Below are 14,985 nucleotides of genomic sequence, written 5' to 3' on the forward strand. Positions count from 1 at the left end.
TTGTGGAAATTACTTTATTGAAAAAATAAAAAGCTGTTTCAGAACAACATAAAAAATAACAGTAGAAAAGCAAATCTAGGAGCAAACATATGAGACTTTATACATGACATTTTTAGGATAATATATACAGCAGAAAGATACCAGCTTGAAGTTGGGGCTATTTTCTCTTTGTCATAACCGTGTGAGGATTCTTCAGGCTTGAATAGGTTGAATGTCTTTGAGAGAGCACTGTTCAAATCAGTCATTGCCAGAATGGAAGGTATATGTTCACACAAATTGGTACCCAGTCCAGTTCATTTCATAATCACCTGTGTGAACCACAACAGTGCCATTTGGGCCAGTGTGTCCCAGCCATTAGACTCATTTTAACTAAAGCCTGACCGTAGCAGGTACCAGAAAATGGGCCACATGGTAGAGAAGTTTACATTTTCTGGAAGGGCTATCCCAAGCATAGCTCTCTGATAAACCCCAAGGTAGCCACTCTCATACATACACATTACAACCAAACTGTGGTCTCTTTTAGGAGGCTGTACACTCTTGCCAACGTAGTAGGGGCAGTTTTGCTAGCCTCCTTGCAGCATGCAACAAATGCTGCTGCCTGCCATGGAGGCTGAACTCCACATGGGAAAGAGCTGAGCGGCACAAGCTTAGTCTACTCGGGCTGCTTTGAAAAGCTCCACTAGCTCCTTGTACTCTGGGTCAATTAGGTCGGATGGCTTCTCCCCTTCATCGTTGGTAGCATCACGCTGGGCCCCAATAGAGATAAGGTACCTGCAGAATTAAAGAATGAGGTGATGAGATGAGGACATAATTGACACACATACCCACATGCACAGTTTAGTTCAAACATGCAGTTTTCCCTATGCTTTCATATGCAAGATGATACAGAGGACTTGTGAATTAGCTGTTAGTTTCAATGTAAAGCTTTCGTCTTTCCATAAAGAGACCAGTCTTTTCTTATAGCTGGTTTCCATTCTCACCTTCTTACTTGAGATATCCTATATATTTGGGAGATATCATAGGTCACTTAACACGCCAACACAAAACATCACTGCTAGTGTCCGAAGATGAGAACTATCTATAGGATGGCCATCTAGCCAACAGACATGTCATCATTTCAAGTCTAAGCTTAGCACTCACTGTTGAGCAAGCCCTACTTCCCTCCCCATTTTCCTTGACCAAGTTTGTGGCCTATCAAGAGCATGGCTAGACTAGAGATTAAAGGTTAACATAATTTGCATCTCTGACCTTGCAATATCAGTGTGACCATCACTGCAAGCCATGTGTAGGGGTGTCCAGCCATCCTCATCTTTCTGATTGATGTCAGCACCATATTTCACCAACAGCTTGACGCAATCAAGGTTCCCAGAAAGCACAGCTTCATGGAGGGCAGCCATACCTAATGGGATAAGGTAATGCATCAGTCACAACCTGCAGATCTTAGGAAAAGATCCCGCAAAAAAGGGAGTTATGCTAATAAGCTTGAGACAGTGGGAAGGAGTTGTCTAGAATCAAAATGCATCTTTTTTTTTCCTCAGGAAACTATACCAGGGCATTTACATTTTAAAGGCTGCATTATCTTATAAATGTTGGGGAAACGGCACACAGAGAGGACCATTTTTGGACCACCAGGTTATTTGCATGGACAAAAAGAATACAGTCATACCTTGGTTTAAGTACGCCTCGGTTTGAGTATTTTCAGTTTAAGTACTCCGTGGACCTGTCTGGAACGGATTAATCCACTTTCCATTACTTTCAATGGGAAAGTTCGCTTCAGGTTAAGTACGCTTCAGGTTAAGTAAAGACTTCTGGAACCAATTGTGTTTGTAAACTGAGGTACCTCTGTATTCTTTTAACCAAGGCTGGTTGAGTTCCAGAAACTTATTTGGGGAATTAAGTACTGTAAGCAGTTTGTAAGAACAGCACCTCGATCAAGGCATCTATGGCCTTCTGCAGTACTGAGTCAGCATGTTAATAGTCTAAGTGTGATGGAAGTCGGTAAGAAGTAAACACACTCTAACAATCTACTGGGCCATAGTAGTTGTAACTGTTGAAATCACTGTGACTACTGGATTTCTTTTTTAGGTGCAGCTTTCATGCTGAGCTGGGGGAAACAGCTCAAAGAAACTCTGATTCAGCTTTACAGCTGGGCATGAAGCTACTCTGTTCATCCTGCCACTGGACATAGTGTTCTGCTCTCAACTTAGCAGCCATATTATATTCACACAGGAACAAGCTGCATTGGCAGATTAGTAAAGGGATTTAAGTTTTCTCAGAGAGTGTGCTGTACATTTGCCTCGTTTTCTCAGCAGCTATCACCTTAGAATCTGTTCAATACCCAAGCATCTAACAAAAGGATTTCAGGTGATATAGCTCCCCATATTTATGTAAGTGTTAGAGAAAAAAACATGACCTAGTTTGTAACACACAGCCTGACTTTGGGATTAGGCATCTGCTAGTGCTTAGGCTTATTCAACCACCCTTCAGTTAGGTTCACCCACGTCCTACTTACCTGAGGGGTAGATAGTGTCCAAGGTGACCTTCCTGGCACGGATGAAACGGCCCACCTGCTCCAGATCACTCTGCCTAATATGGTCCAGGAAGAGAACGTCATTGGGGAAACGCACAGTTTTCAGGCCTCGTGTATATCGCCTATACCTGGGAAGTGAGTCTGGGTAGTAATACTTCATTGTGGCAGAGGTAGAAGGAAGAGCAAGAGACCAGCGAGACAGGACTGAAAGATGGTGTTGAGGAATCATAAAAAAAAAAGCACACGGCAACCCAGACGACTTTGAAGTGCCTTGAGACCCAAAGGATTATCTTCTCTGTAACGCTTGCACCTGAAAGACTGGTCGGATGTTAGCTATGATTTCTGCTCCTGATGGGACTTCCTTGGAAAACACTGAGCATGTGTGGGTGATCTCCTGTTGAGGACTGAACTATTTCCAGCGGTGTCTCCCGTTATATATCTTTCCCCATGGCTATTTTGAGGATATTCCGCTCATGCTATTTGCCATGAGATTTGGTAACTGAGCTGCCCTGCCCTCCACCCTCCCCCTTTTGAATATAAGTCAGGGTTTCAATTTACACCCCACCTGTCGATGTGCAATAGTTAATGGGTCAAGCTTGCTCCACAATCTGCATGTTTAGATCCCAGAACCCAGCAGCCCCAGATTCTGCAAACCACTGTTTGCAAAGCCCACTGTTAGCCCTGCTTTCCAGAACCTCTTGGCAACCTTTGTGGGGTTTTTCATAATATACACAGCTATCTTCAACAGGAGAGAAATGCATGGAAATTCAGTTCTACGCTGAAGTTCAGTTCAAATTGTGCAGACAGCAAAACTTCAGAATGTACAGTCTTTTAAAGGAAAGTATGCATTTCCTTAAGTTGTTTAGCTCTAACTTGCTGCATTTTGTTGTATCTTGAGTTTTGAATAAGCAAGAATATTACCCAAATTATGTGGTGAAAATGGTGGAAACTATGAATACATGCATTTCCTCTTTGCCAAAACATCAATGCCTTTCCACCCATTTCCCACTTCCAGAGCTGCCACCTCACAGAATGAAAGTGGTCTCACATCCTAAACTTAACAGCAAAGGGTTGTATCCCATCAAGTAGACACCTAGTTAGCCACTCTGATTAACTTCAGTGTGTCTCCTCCATTATGACTGGCACTGGATATAACCCTATGTACCCTAGAAAGGCATCTCCCAACCTTGGAAACTTTTCTTTCTTAAATCAGCCAGTGGATTCCAGAAGTAACTGGCTCAGGACAGAATGGCCATTCCCAATGATATCCGTCCTCCTGCCCCTTTAGAACTGGCTATCAACCAAAAAGCATCCACATCAGAGCAGCCTGATGAGAAGAGGTTTATCTTCCCTCTCTTCCTGAAGAAATCTGCCAAGTGTCTGACTCTGTAAAAATAAACTAGAGTAATCTTACTTTCCTTGGGTACCTCAGCAGGCACTGGACGGTAAACAGTGCAACTGCAAGGAGCAGTAATGAGACATCCCACAGCTCTGCTTTGTGTTATTCTGGGTTTTGTAAGGAACCCCCTGTTTACAGACACTGTGACAATGAATGCAAGCATGTCCCATTTGCCTTTGATATTACAAAGCATGAGAACACTACACAATTAGATCAGGATGAGCAAATTACTGGGCTAGAAACTGGCTTTTCATCTCAGAATGAAGGCAGCTAAAACCAGCAACCCAAAGACCCATAGCTGGCATGGAGGCCTTATTTCATAAACTAGGAAGGCATGGAGCCCTTTTCATATATAGAACTTGGGGTGCATGTATTCCTCAAAGCAATGATTTGAAAGTTTGCCTCCTGCAGCTTGAAATGAGAGACATCCTGCTAGTGCCAGGAACTAAAGTGACATATTGGGCAGGGGACCAATGGCGTCACACAACCCTAACCCTAACTCTCCCTGTCTACGGGCCCAACCCTTGGCTCTAACCTAGCCTTGGATCAGCCACTCTGCTAGAAGTGTACATTTTACACTGTCATTTGAATACTGCCAAACATGTTTGTGCATATTTGCATTTATTTTTTTTTATTTTTGCTGTAGAAAGCCATTTGAAACAATCTACAAAGCAGACCCTATTTTTGGAGGTCCTAGCTCGCCTGGCATCCCAGCTGAGCAGAGCGAGAAAACAACCCCGCAAACAAGGTCTCCTGCCTTCGCTTCAATCAGCATGCAGCAACTTGTTTTCCTTTGCTAGGGCTGCTGTCTCTCCCCATCATGTGACAGAATTACATATTTGCTTACAGAAATATTTTTCAGCAGAAGCGGCCAGCAAGGACAACACCTGTCAGGATTCTGTGCGTATGACAGGTAATAACTGTTCAGTATATGCTTCTTTGTACACCATTTCTTGGAACGAGAAGGAATTAAAAGCTTCCTGACCTTTAGAATGTTTTCTACACTGAGAACCCTCAACTTGCCCAATGGCTCTGTCCTTTGGCAGGTTGAGCAAGGTTCTTCTGCACACACAGGATTGAGCAACAATATCCAAGTACTGTACTGCTTTCTGGTAATGACCTAGCAGGTGAGAGAAGACCCACAGAAATAAGGTGCTTCCAAGTCCCAACCCTCTGAGTTGTTCCAGGAAACAATGGTCAATGATGATACTAAAAGTCTCAGAGATCAAGAAGAATCCACAGGTTGCAGGGTTTCTCTCCCAATAAAAGTGATCCGCCAGGGTGACCAAACCTGATTTGGTAGTAAAGCAGCCTGAAAACAGTTCTGAAATTGGTCTAGGAGCGATCATGTCAATGGCCCTATCTTGCCATTTTAAAATGAAACTAGGGCCTCAACAGGAGCAACAGCCATGCTGCCTGAAAAATCCCCCAGATCATTCAGAAATACATCAGATTTGATCTCTCTCTTGGGTCAATTGGGTGATAATCACCCCCAGATCCTTCTCCAGTCACTCAGTAGCAAAGATGATATTTAGGGCATGACCACCAGTATGTGTTGGGTGCAAAATTTATTGAGACAGCCCTATGGTACCCATGAAAATCTGAGCTGGCCTAGGCACAACAGGCCCTGCATGGATCTTGAAGTCCCTCAGCACTAATGTCCTGAAATTCTCCACCAGGTCCGGCAGGTGGGTGGACAGGACACCAACCACATCCCTGTCCTGTATCTGCCACCCAACAAAGGTACAAACCCTCACATCCAGCTCCCAAATGGGCACGGATGATGAAATTTAATGCAGCAACCACTACATCCCCTCCCTGTTGCTCCAATCTTGCCTGGTGCTGCACCAAATACCCAGATGGGCAACACAAGCTAAGGTCAGGGCCCTCCAATTCACCTACCCACATCTCAGTTATGAGCACAAGGTCAGCCACCTCACCCATGATCAGATCATAGGTGAGAGTTGTTTTGCCTGGCATTAAGCAACAGTGCTGGGCAGCTGGGCAGGTAAGCATGGCTACCCAGTTCTCTGTTGCAGAGGTGGCTGATCATGGATGACAGACTTATACAGTGGTACCTTGGGTTAAGAAGTTAACTAGTTCTGGAAGTCCGTACTTAACCTGAAACTGTTCTTAACCTGAGGTACCGCCTTAGCTAATGGGGCCTCTTGCCACCACATGATTTCTGTTCTCACCCTGAAGCAAAGTTTTTAACCCGAGGTACTATTTCTGGGTTAGCGGAGGCTGTAACCTGAAGCGTCTGTAACCCGAGGTACCACTGTAATAGAAAAGGACCAATGGGTGCAGTAGTTCCACTTAACTCAAAGCTCAAGTGATGACAAGTAAGGTATTGCTTTAGAAAGCACTCTTCAATTACGGGATTTTAAGCACATTGTTGTAATGGAGCCACCAAACTGCCCGAGTAGATTGGGGCACTTTTCAGAACATTAAATGCCTTTGGACTTGCTATCCAAATTCAGACCTAGTAGCAACTGCAATAGCATCCACACAATCTTGCCTTTGTACTGCAGACTAGGGGGTTGCATGTATTAGTTTTGCCTTTGCAGGTCGAGTGCCCGTGCCTTGAAACTCTACTATATGAGCCCATGCCATGTTGGCTGAATACAACAATTCCACTGGACATGAGGGCATGTGCTCGCTCCCTCTTTACATAAAGAGTAAGTTCCTAGCACACACAACCACAAAGATATGCTTGAAAGGTGAAATCTCAGAAGCCAGAGTGGTTGCTGAGTAAGGTCTCTAGAAGCCAGGGGCAGACTCAAGCCTTGCAGAGCTTCTTGATGCTGCGCAGGATGAATAAAAGAATTATGCAGAGTATGTGGTCATACTAAGTTGCCTAACTTGCCTGATTTATGTGGGTTACGGAGGTCAGATGATGCAGAACACAGCTCAGATTACTGTACAGGGGACTGACCATCCGGGAGCACTATTACACCAAGGTTCCTATCCTGCACACCATTCAAAGAGTTGGCCATGACGTACAAAGCCCTTTAAATAACTTGGGCCTTACATAACTTGCAGGTCACCCTCTCCTCTTAAGAAGCAGCACTTGCCTTTTTTAAAAAAAATCATCCCATCTACTTCAGCAGACATTAGGCATCTACTCTACCACTTTCAGAATTCCTTCCCTGTAAAGCTTTGGAGGATAGTTTGGTAGTTTGAAATGCCTTTCAAGATGCATTTAGTTTGAAAAGAGTGGGGAGAGAAACTTCCATTTTGTATTATTGTATTACAGTACAGGCTCTGCCCGGAGCCTGTAAGAGAAGATACAAATTTGGGTTGCTCCCGAATTTTACCGTCAATAATGTAGGCTTTCCTCAGTCTCAAAAGGTACAAGCAAGCCGCTAAGGCTCTGAAAGATCAAGCTACTTTGCCTTTAACCGCCTTCAAGAGGATGGTGGAAGGGTCTGCCACATCTTATGGAGGCATGGTTTCTCATATCTAATTCTGTTGGGAGTGACATTCTGTTCCACACCTGTTCTTAGAACCATGTAGGAAGTAGATCTAGGAAAGCAAATTTACCAACACTCACGGGAGTTCTCCTGGTCTTCTAAACTCTTCACCTACCTCCTCTAGGATCCAGGAAAATTCACTTAGAATCATAGAGTTGGAAGAAACCACAAGGGCCATCCAGTCCAACCCCCTGCCAAGCAGGAAACACCATCAAAGCATTCTTGACATATGCCTGTCAAGCCTCTGCTTAAAGACCTCCAAAGAAGGAGACTCCACCCCACTCCTTGGTAGCAAATTCCACTGCCGAACAGCTCTTACTGTCAGGAAGTTCTTCCTAATGTTTAGGTGGAATCTTCTTTCTTGAAGTTTGAATCCATTGCTCCGTGTCCGCTTCTCTGGAGCAGCAGAAAACAATATTTCTCCCTCCTCCATATGACATCCTTTCATATATTTGAACATGGCTATCATATCACCCCTAAAACCTTCTCTTCTCCAGGCTAAACATACCCAGCTCCCTAAGCCGTTCCTCATAAGGCATCGTTTCCAGGCCTTTGACCATTTTGGTTGCCCTCTTCTGGACACGTTCCAGCTTGTCAGTATCCTTCTTGAACTGTGGTGCCCAGAACTGGACACAGTACTCCAGGTGAGGTCTGACGTAAAATGTACACTTAAAATGTACAGATTAAAAATGTACACTTAAAATGTACAGATGAGTGATACTAATACAGTGCTACTTTTCCAGAAAAGGTGCCGAACTTACTATGAACACCTCCCTTGGTTCTGTTATAGTGCCTACCTGAGAGGTGCCAGAACAGAATTCAGCTGAAAAGCCCTGGTAGTATACCCCAGAGAAAATGTCACAAATCTTGTGAACTCCCAAATCCCTCTGCTGGAGGCACTGTGGGGAATGTGGCACTTATATCCATCCTTTGTGCCTTTGCTCAGCTGTGAAATCTTTCTGGATGCGGGTACTATAGAAGATGGGTGTGATAATTCATGACCCAGATTTAGGTTTGCTTTTCATGTTCCAATCAAACCAGTAACCTCCTTACTGGGGGGGGGGAAGGCTCAAAAATGTGGTGTAAGTGAAAATTTTATTGCAGTTTTTGAAACATTCACACATCATTTAAAAGTGCGATGAGGCAAATCTGGTCTTCAAGAGTTTGCAGCTGTATGGTAGCCATTTTTAGCTCCCATGGATGGTAAGCCCCATTAAACTCAGGTACCAAGCCACAGTGTTTTTGCTTGGAACTATATGTATCTCTTCTATTTTTTCGTCTAAAAAAATGACATTACTGTACTGTCTCCTTTTGCCGTAGTTTACATTTTATTACCAGATAGAATTCCCAATTTTCCAGGGACACAGCCTGCTCTACCCCCTTATTCAATAGTACATATGGACCGAGCTCATCTCCTGAGTTATAGCAATTAAGTGGAAGTGGAGAGAGTCATGTCCCCCTCACTTGACCCTGTACATTTCCTGGAATGTTGCATCTAGGGTTCCCCACCCCACCCCTAAAAGTACAGTTTTGCAGATAAAATCAAGCATTTTTTTGATGTAATCAACGTTTAAATGTACAGATGAGGGTTTTTTTAATTGCCGTATCTACGAACTGTTTGGATCATTCTGTATTCCCTACTTAGCAGGTAATTTCCCACTACTGCCATTTTTCTTTACAGTTTTGCTATCTCATAGCATAAATCCACCCCTCCAGATACTTGCTATTGGACTTTCATAAGCTGAAGTCAAAACAGCCCAAGATGAAAGTGATAGTATACCTCTGGAGAGTACCCCGTTTGCTTCCCATGGAACATACTGTTCTTCAGATATTGAAAACCTAAAGCAATACTTCACACAAATGAAGTTACTTTGTTCAAACGTGCATTTGTACAAAACAGATTTGAATTCCATAGTAAGAACATGCAAAAGGCTGGATATAAGTTTCAGGAGGGGGTAATATTTATCGTGCAAGCAAGTTTCAGCAACAGAAAAAAACCTTAAATCCATTTTCCGTCTTCCTGGCCTAGCTGAGAAGAGTTCTCCTTAAACCAGAGTTCAAGCAAAAGAGCCAGATACACAATATAGTATTAAAATCAACTTTTATTTGGCCAATGAGTTCCATTCCTATTAGCATCATAGATGCTCCAAACTAATTCAAATTCTGTCAACATACATTCTTGTCCTCCCATCACTCCTTGGCTCTCAAGTACCCCCACAAAAAAAGCCTAGTTATTGAGTGTCCTTTTTGTTTCATTCTGGTAGGCCCCTTCCCAAACAGCTCTGTAAATGCCTGGGTGGCCCATTCACAAAGCAAATGTGTAAAGAGCAAGTCATATTGTTTGTTCAGGGGCCAAGGTGGCAACACGAGTTAAGGTTTTGCCTCAGGAGTAATTGGGTCCTTTCCCCTCAAGGACAGTCTTCTATGCCATCCTAATCTTTGGAAGAGAGAGAGATACATATACTGTTCAGCATAAAAGGGAAGCAAGACCATGCAATGAGTTAAGAGGACCTGCTCATTCCCCTTTCCACTGCCACCACTGTGGTCAGCCTAGTAGGTTCCTCCACACCGAAGCAGCCCAAAAAGAGAAATAGTAATTGAAAAACAGCCGAGACAGTATCCAAGACCCTGCTGGGCCAACAGCAGCTTATGACATTTGGACAAGTGTGAGTAAGTTTTAAGGCGGCATTACTGGTGAGGCTCCAAAGTGAGTTAGGCAATGGGACATGTTGCCATTTCAATCTGCTTCTACCCAGATCACAGAACACTCTAGGAAAAGAAAATGTACATCACAGTGTGTAAAAAGGGGGAGGGGAGGAGAGAGAAGACCCAGCAGGGCTGGCTACCTAGGCAGATCCCTCTTCCAAACTGAAAATAATAATAGAGGAATCAGTTGACAGACAGGTTAGGATGAAGGGTTACTTTAGACCATTCCCTGTACTCTCAGAAAGCATCTGCCTTCTGGTTCAAGTTGGATCTGGACTTGCTTAACTGCATGAAGTGGCAGCCACAGTGTAGTGTCTGGGGATATGCAGATTGGACTTGTCTTTACAGTTCATCTTTTAAAGTGTTTGCGTCTTCTTCTTCTTCTTCTTCTGCATCTGGCTCTTCAGCATCCTCTAGATCTTCCAGATCCTGTTTAAATGAAGAAGAAAAAGCTTGGTCAGCTGCAGCTTCTCTCACAGCCAGTGCCAAGGAAGCCAACACACAGTTAGGTCCTGCCAGCGCAGCTGTCATTACCCTTAATAGCATGAGAAACTCATGTAACTGCCTCTATGATCAGAAATTTGCACCTCTGGCAGACAGAGTCCTGCCTCCCAAGAAGTCCATGCATTCCATCAAGTCACTCAAGGCAAAATGAAATAAAATAAAAATGGAAACAACCTACAAATTTCCATACACCAGGCAGAAGGAACCTGTAAGACAATGGGGTCAACACTAGGTCTGTTGGCTTTTTGCTTGCCCTACATCTCAAAATTACTTGAATGGATAAAAAAATTGCTGTAGCAACTTTAGCACATTCTCCATTTATATAGCATTCTGCATCAGATGCATGCCATCACATTTGAAAACCAAGTTGGTGATTTTAACATTTTGCTCAACCAAGAAGTGCACAAAAGACCTTTAAGAAACTTACTTTAGAATTAAAACTTCATTAACAGAACCATGTACTGTTAAAGTAAAATCTGATCTCACATCCACACAAAAACACACCAAAAATAACAGATAAAGTGAAGCTGCGATTAAGGCAGCTGTTCCAGTATCTGTCTTTGAACTTTCTAAGCAAATAGTAGCAGCTCCAGAATAGGCATAATCACAAGATATGATCCTGACAGGTCACATTCAGGTTCATTATCAGGGAAGCCTTGCAAGAGAACTGTACCAGTCTGTTCACAAATAAATGCTCCATTCACAGTAATAAGCAAAAGTAAAACAAGTGGACATTCAGTCCAAATGACTGATGCAGTACTCTATACTGCAAATCCAATTGGCTGTTCCTTAGATTTGTGATCTAAACTCACCAATGTTCTGTTCTTTCTTCAGAAGTGTTGACTTTCAGTGGCTTGCAAAATGCTCAGCAAGTTGCATACCCTCAGCCAATGACCTCATATACACTATACCAGGGGTGGCCAACTCCCAAGAGACTGCGATCTACTCACAGAATTAAAAACTGGCAGTGATCTACCCCCTTTTGGAAGCTCAAGCTTAAACTCTTGCCTAATTCTAAGGGAAAAGGGGAACAGCCACCCACCTACAGATCGCTGGGGAAAGAAACAGCCACACTGAGTAAACTGTCTTCCATTCTCCAGATTGTGCAACAATGGAGGGCAGGGTGAGGGGGCGGGGCCGAATTCTATTTTACCAACATTACGGAAAGGGACCCAGCGATCAACCGCAATTTACCAATAGGGAATGTACCAGTAGATCGCGATCGACCTCTTGGACATTCCTGCACTTTGCCATTCCACTACATTGCCTTAAGAAGCAAAGAATATAGACTGGCTACCAGCATACTGACAAGAAGCAAAGAATATAGGCTGTTATCTTCAACAAGAGCCTATGCTGAATAACAGACAGATGTTTAGCATTATCCTGTTCTCAGCATCTGGTACCAATGCTTTTTTAATTGAGTACACACTGTGCTGTTGAGCTAGCAACTATGAAAAACCTGCCAGCACACTATTCTTCTTCTCAAAATGAGAAAATGCAAAAGCACCTGCAAGAAATATGCAGTGCCAGCCAATAGCCAACACAGCACCTCCAAAAATCAGCCATGAGGGACTGGAATAGCAATCATAGGAAGGACAGAATCTGTTTGCCTCCAATTCAATCACATTCTTCAATTCAAAATCTGTTTCCATGAAACCCAGATTCAAGGATCTGCTACAATCCAAGAAGATTTAATGGCCTTTTTTTTGGCCAATTCTTTTGCTCCGTATTCTATGTTTTTATACCCAAACTTCCACGGGTGACATCTTATAGAACACAGGTTCAGAAGCTATCTGTCTTCAAGGTGTTGGAACCTGACAAACAACCAAACTGAATACAAATCCAAATTTCCAAAGTGTACAGTGTATTAAGAATCAAACAAGCTGAAGCAAAATGGAGCCAGCAAGCTCTACTCGGCTAGGTCTCAGCTACATGTTAGTGCCAGGTCTGTGCCTGAAAATCATTTAAGAGATAGCTAATCATAGTGTCTATCACCAAGATGCTGAATATCAAAGCCAGTTCACTCTTAAATCACAAAGCCTGGTGCAAAGACTTAATCAAGCTCAAAACAAGGGCAAAGGAATCAAATCAGGATATAATTTCTGTGTATGCATCGCTCATGGTCACACTGTACCAAACAGCTGGCACCCTTGATAACTGTAGGTCTAGAAGTGTAGTCTACAGAGCTTTAAATCATACAGGGTCCAGGAACATGCAGAGATGCAAAGGCTGGGTCACCAGTTGCTCCCTGCATTCAATGGAAATGGAGGAACGACAGCCCTGAATGCACAGCAATTCTAACTTGGGCTATGAGCTCTACCCCCTCCATGTTCAGCTGCTACTCCTGCTGGGTGGCAGCACCCAGATAAGCCTAGCAGTGCTGCAAAGAGCCAGTAGCATTGCTAGCACAGCAACAGAACAAGCAACATTTTTTACACATGCTGGCAGCAGCGACTACTTGACTCAAGCAAGAGGACACTCGCACCTGGTGCTGGGTGCTGGAGAAAGAGCCAACTCAGTGCAGGGTCATCTCTCGAGAACTACAGATAGTAGGGTCAACGCTGGGAAGAATGTAAAGAAAATCATGTTTCTTGAACATTTGCAGTTGGATCTGGGAATGGTGGGGCTCTCACAGGCTGACTGCCTGTTTGTGTGGCCTGGTTAGTCCACACGGAATGGCAGATATTCAGGAACACCCTTCCCCACCACCCTAATTCATTCTGGGTATTACCAGCTGTGCTTTATTTACAAGTTGCTAAGGAACCAGCATTCTCGGCTGTCACAGTAAGCCCAAAGTAGCTTTGCAGGACAAAACTTCCCTTCCTCGGGGATCACATCCAAACCCTGCCCTAAAACAGCTACACAGGCCAGTGCCCCAAACTTCCACGGCCTGGGTTTAGATACTCACATCTTCATCTACACCACCATCCTTTCCGCCACTTTCCAGGAACTTCTTAAAACCTTCCAGCGTTCTCTCGCCATTGTAGTCTACAACCTGCAAAAGCAAAGGAGGAAGTGTGTCAGCAGTCGAAAGTCAAAGCTGGGCACTAGGGGCTGAAGAATCGCTTCCTGAACAGCTAAGCAAAAAAAATGGGATTGGAAAATTCACCTTCACCCATACAAGTCGAAGAAGAGCAGCCAGCCACTAGATTCCCATGATCGCTGCGAGGAGAGAATAGCCCGCATATGAGCACCATCCTCTACGAAGCAATCCTCCCCCCTACAATAGCAAGAACCCCCTGTGAACCCACCCCCGGCAACTCAAACCAAGGCACACCCTGGGAGGGGAAAGAAAAACACCCGGGGGCAGCCACCTACACCGATCGACCCCCAGTCTCCTCACCGTTCTGCCAGGGCCTGCGGGGAAAAACTTGAGGGTAGGGAAGCTGTGGACTTTCACGGCCTCAACTTCATTGGCTGTGGAGTCCATTTTGGCAATGATGATGTTTTCATGGTCTTTGTACGTCTCGCCTAGTTTATCCCAGATGGGAGCCAGCTGCTTGCAGTGGCCACACCAGGGAGCATCTGCAAGTCAGAAAGGGGACAAACCCCAGATTAGCATCTGTTCAGCAAGAACCACTCACTCCCCAGTTCCATTTCCTGCCACCTGAGAAACATTCTTCACTAGCTGAACCTGTGCAACTCAGGACAAGATGCGCCGAGGTGCAAGTGCATGTGGGCTCGGCTACCGAAATACTTACAGAATTCCACAAACACGTTCTTATTCTCATCAAAGGCCACTTCTTCAAAGTTTTTCCCAACCAGAACTTTGACAGGTTGTTTGTCCCAGTCATCGGAAACATCTTGGCTCATCAGATGGGGCTGAAACAGACAAGCCAAAAGGAACACACATGAAAGCAACAGCATGGAATGCGCCAACAGGAAACCCTCCCACCCACTGTTCCAAGACAGGCCAGAGCAACTGACAAAAGCCAGAGGCTATAAAAAGTCAGATTAATATAGACTTCCTCCTTCAAAGTCAACCCCCACCCCACCAAATGACCCAGCCATGTCCTTCATGAGCTGCTGCATGAAGGATGCGTGTTTACAGGGAGCCCACTCTGCTTCAGTTAAAGAACAAAATAAATGCATGGGAAGATATATGTACAGCAAGCAAGAGGAGATGGCTGCAAGAGTCAGATTAGTTCCAATATTTTTACAAGGGGAACAAAATAAAAAATTCCTTCCAATAGCACCTTAGAGACCAACTAAGTTTGTCATTGGTATGAGCTTTCGTGTGCATGCACACTTCTTCAGATACCTTCAGCTGGTATCTAAGTTGGTCTCAAAGGTGCTACTGGAAGGATTTTTTTTATTTTTTGTTTTGTTTCAACTACATCAGACCAACATGGCTACCTACCTGTTTACAAGAG

At 44.1% G+C, this 14,985-nt stretch overlaps 2 protein-coding genes across 2 annotated transcripts in view; both read right to left on the reverse strand.

Moving 5' to 3' along the window:
• Positions 1–10,211, reverse strand: PPP1R27 (protein phosphatase 1 regulatory subunit 27). Its single transcript, XM_035104250.3, has 3 exons — positions 2,513–10,211; positions 1,249–1,399; positions 1–771 (listed from the first exon to the last, which is right to left on the reverse strand). The coding sequence occupies exons 1-3, from the start codon at positions 2,757–2,759 to the stop codon at positions 648–650; spliced, it is 522 nt and encodes a 173-aa protein (XP_034960141.1). The 5' UTR covers positions 2,760–10,211; the 3' UTR covers positions 1–647.
• P4HB (prolyl 4-hydroxylase subunit beta) overlaps positions 9,487–14,985 on the reverse strand; it is a 22,310-nt gene continuing 16,811 nt past the window's right edge. The window contains exons 8-11 of the mRNA XM_035104251.3: positions 14,314–14,434; positions 13,956–14,137; positions 13,521–13,607; positions 9,487–10,537 (exon numbers count right to left, since the gene is read on the reverse strand). Of these exons, the coding sequence (XP_034960142.2) occupies positions 10,451–10,537; positions 13,521–13,607; positions 13,956–14,137; positions 14,314–14,434 (477 nt within the window). The 3' untranslated portion in view covers positions 9,487–10,450. The remainder of the gene's footprint in view (positions 10,538–13,520; positions 13,608–13,955; positions 14,138–14,313; positions 14,435–14,985) is intronic.

Source organism: Zootoca vivipara, chromosome 2, assembly GCF_965207765.1.
Source record: "Zootoca vivipara chromosome 2, rZooViv2.hap1.1, whole genome shotgun sequence".
NCBI lineage: Eukaryota > Metazoa > Chordata > Lepidosauria > Squamata > Lacertidae > Zootoca > Zootoca vivipara.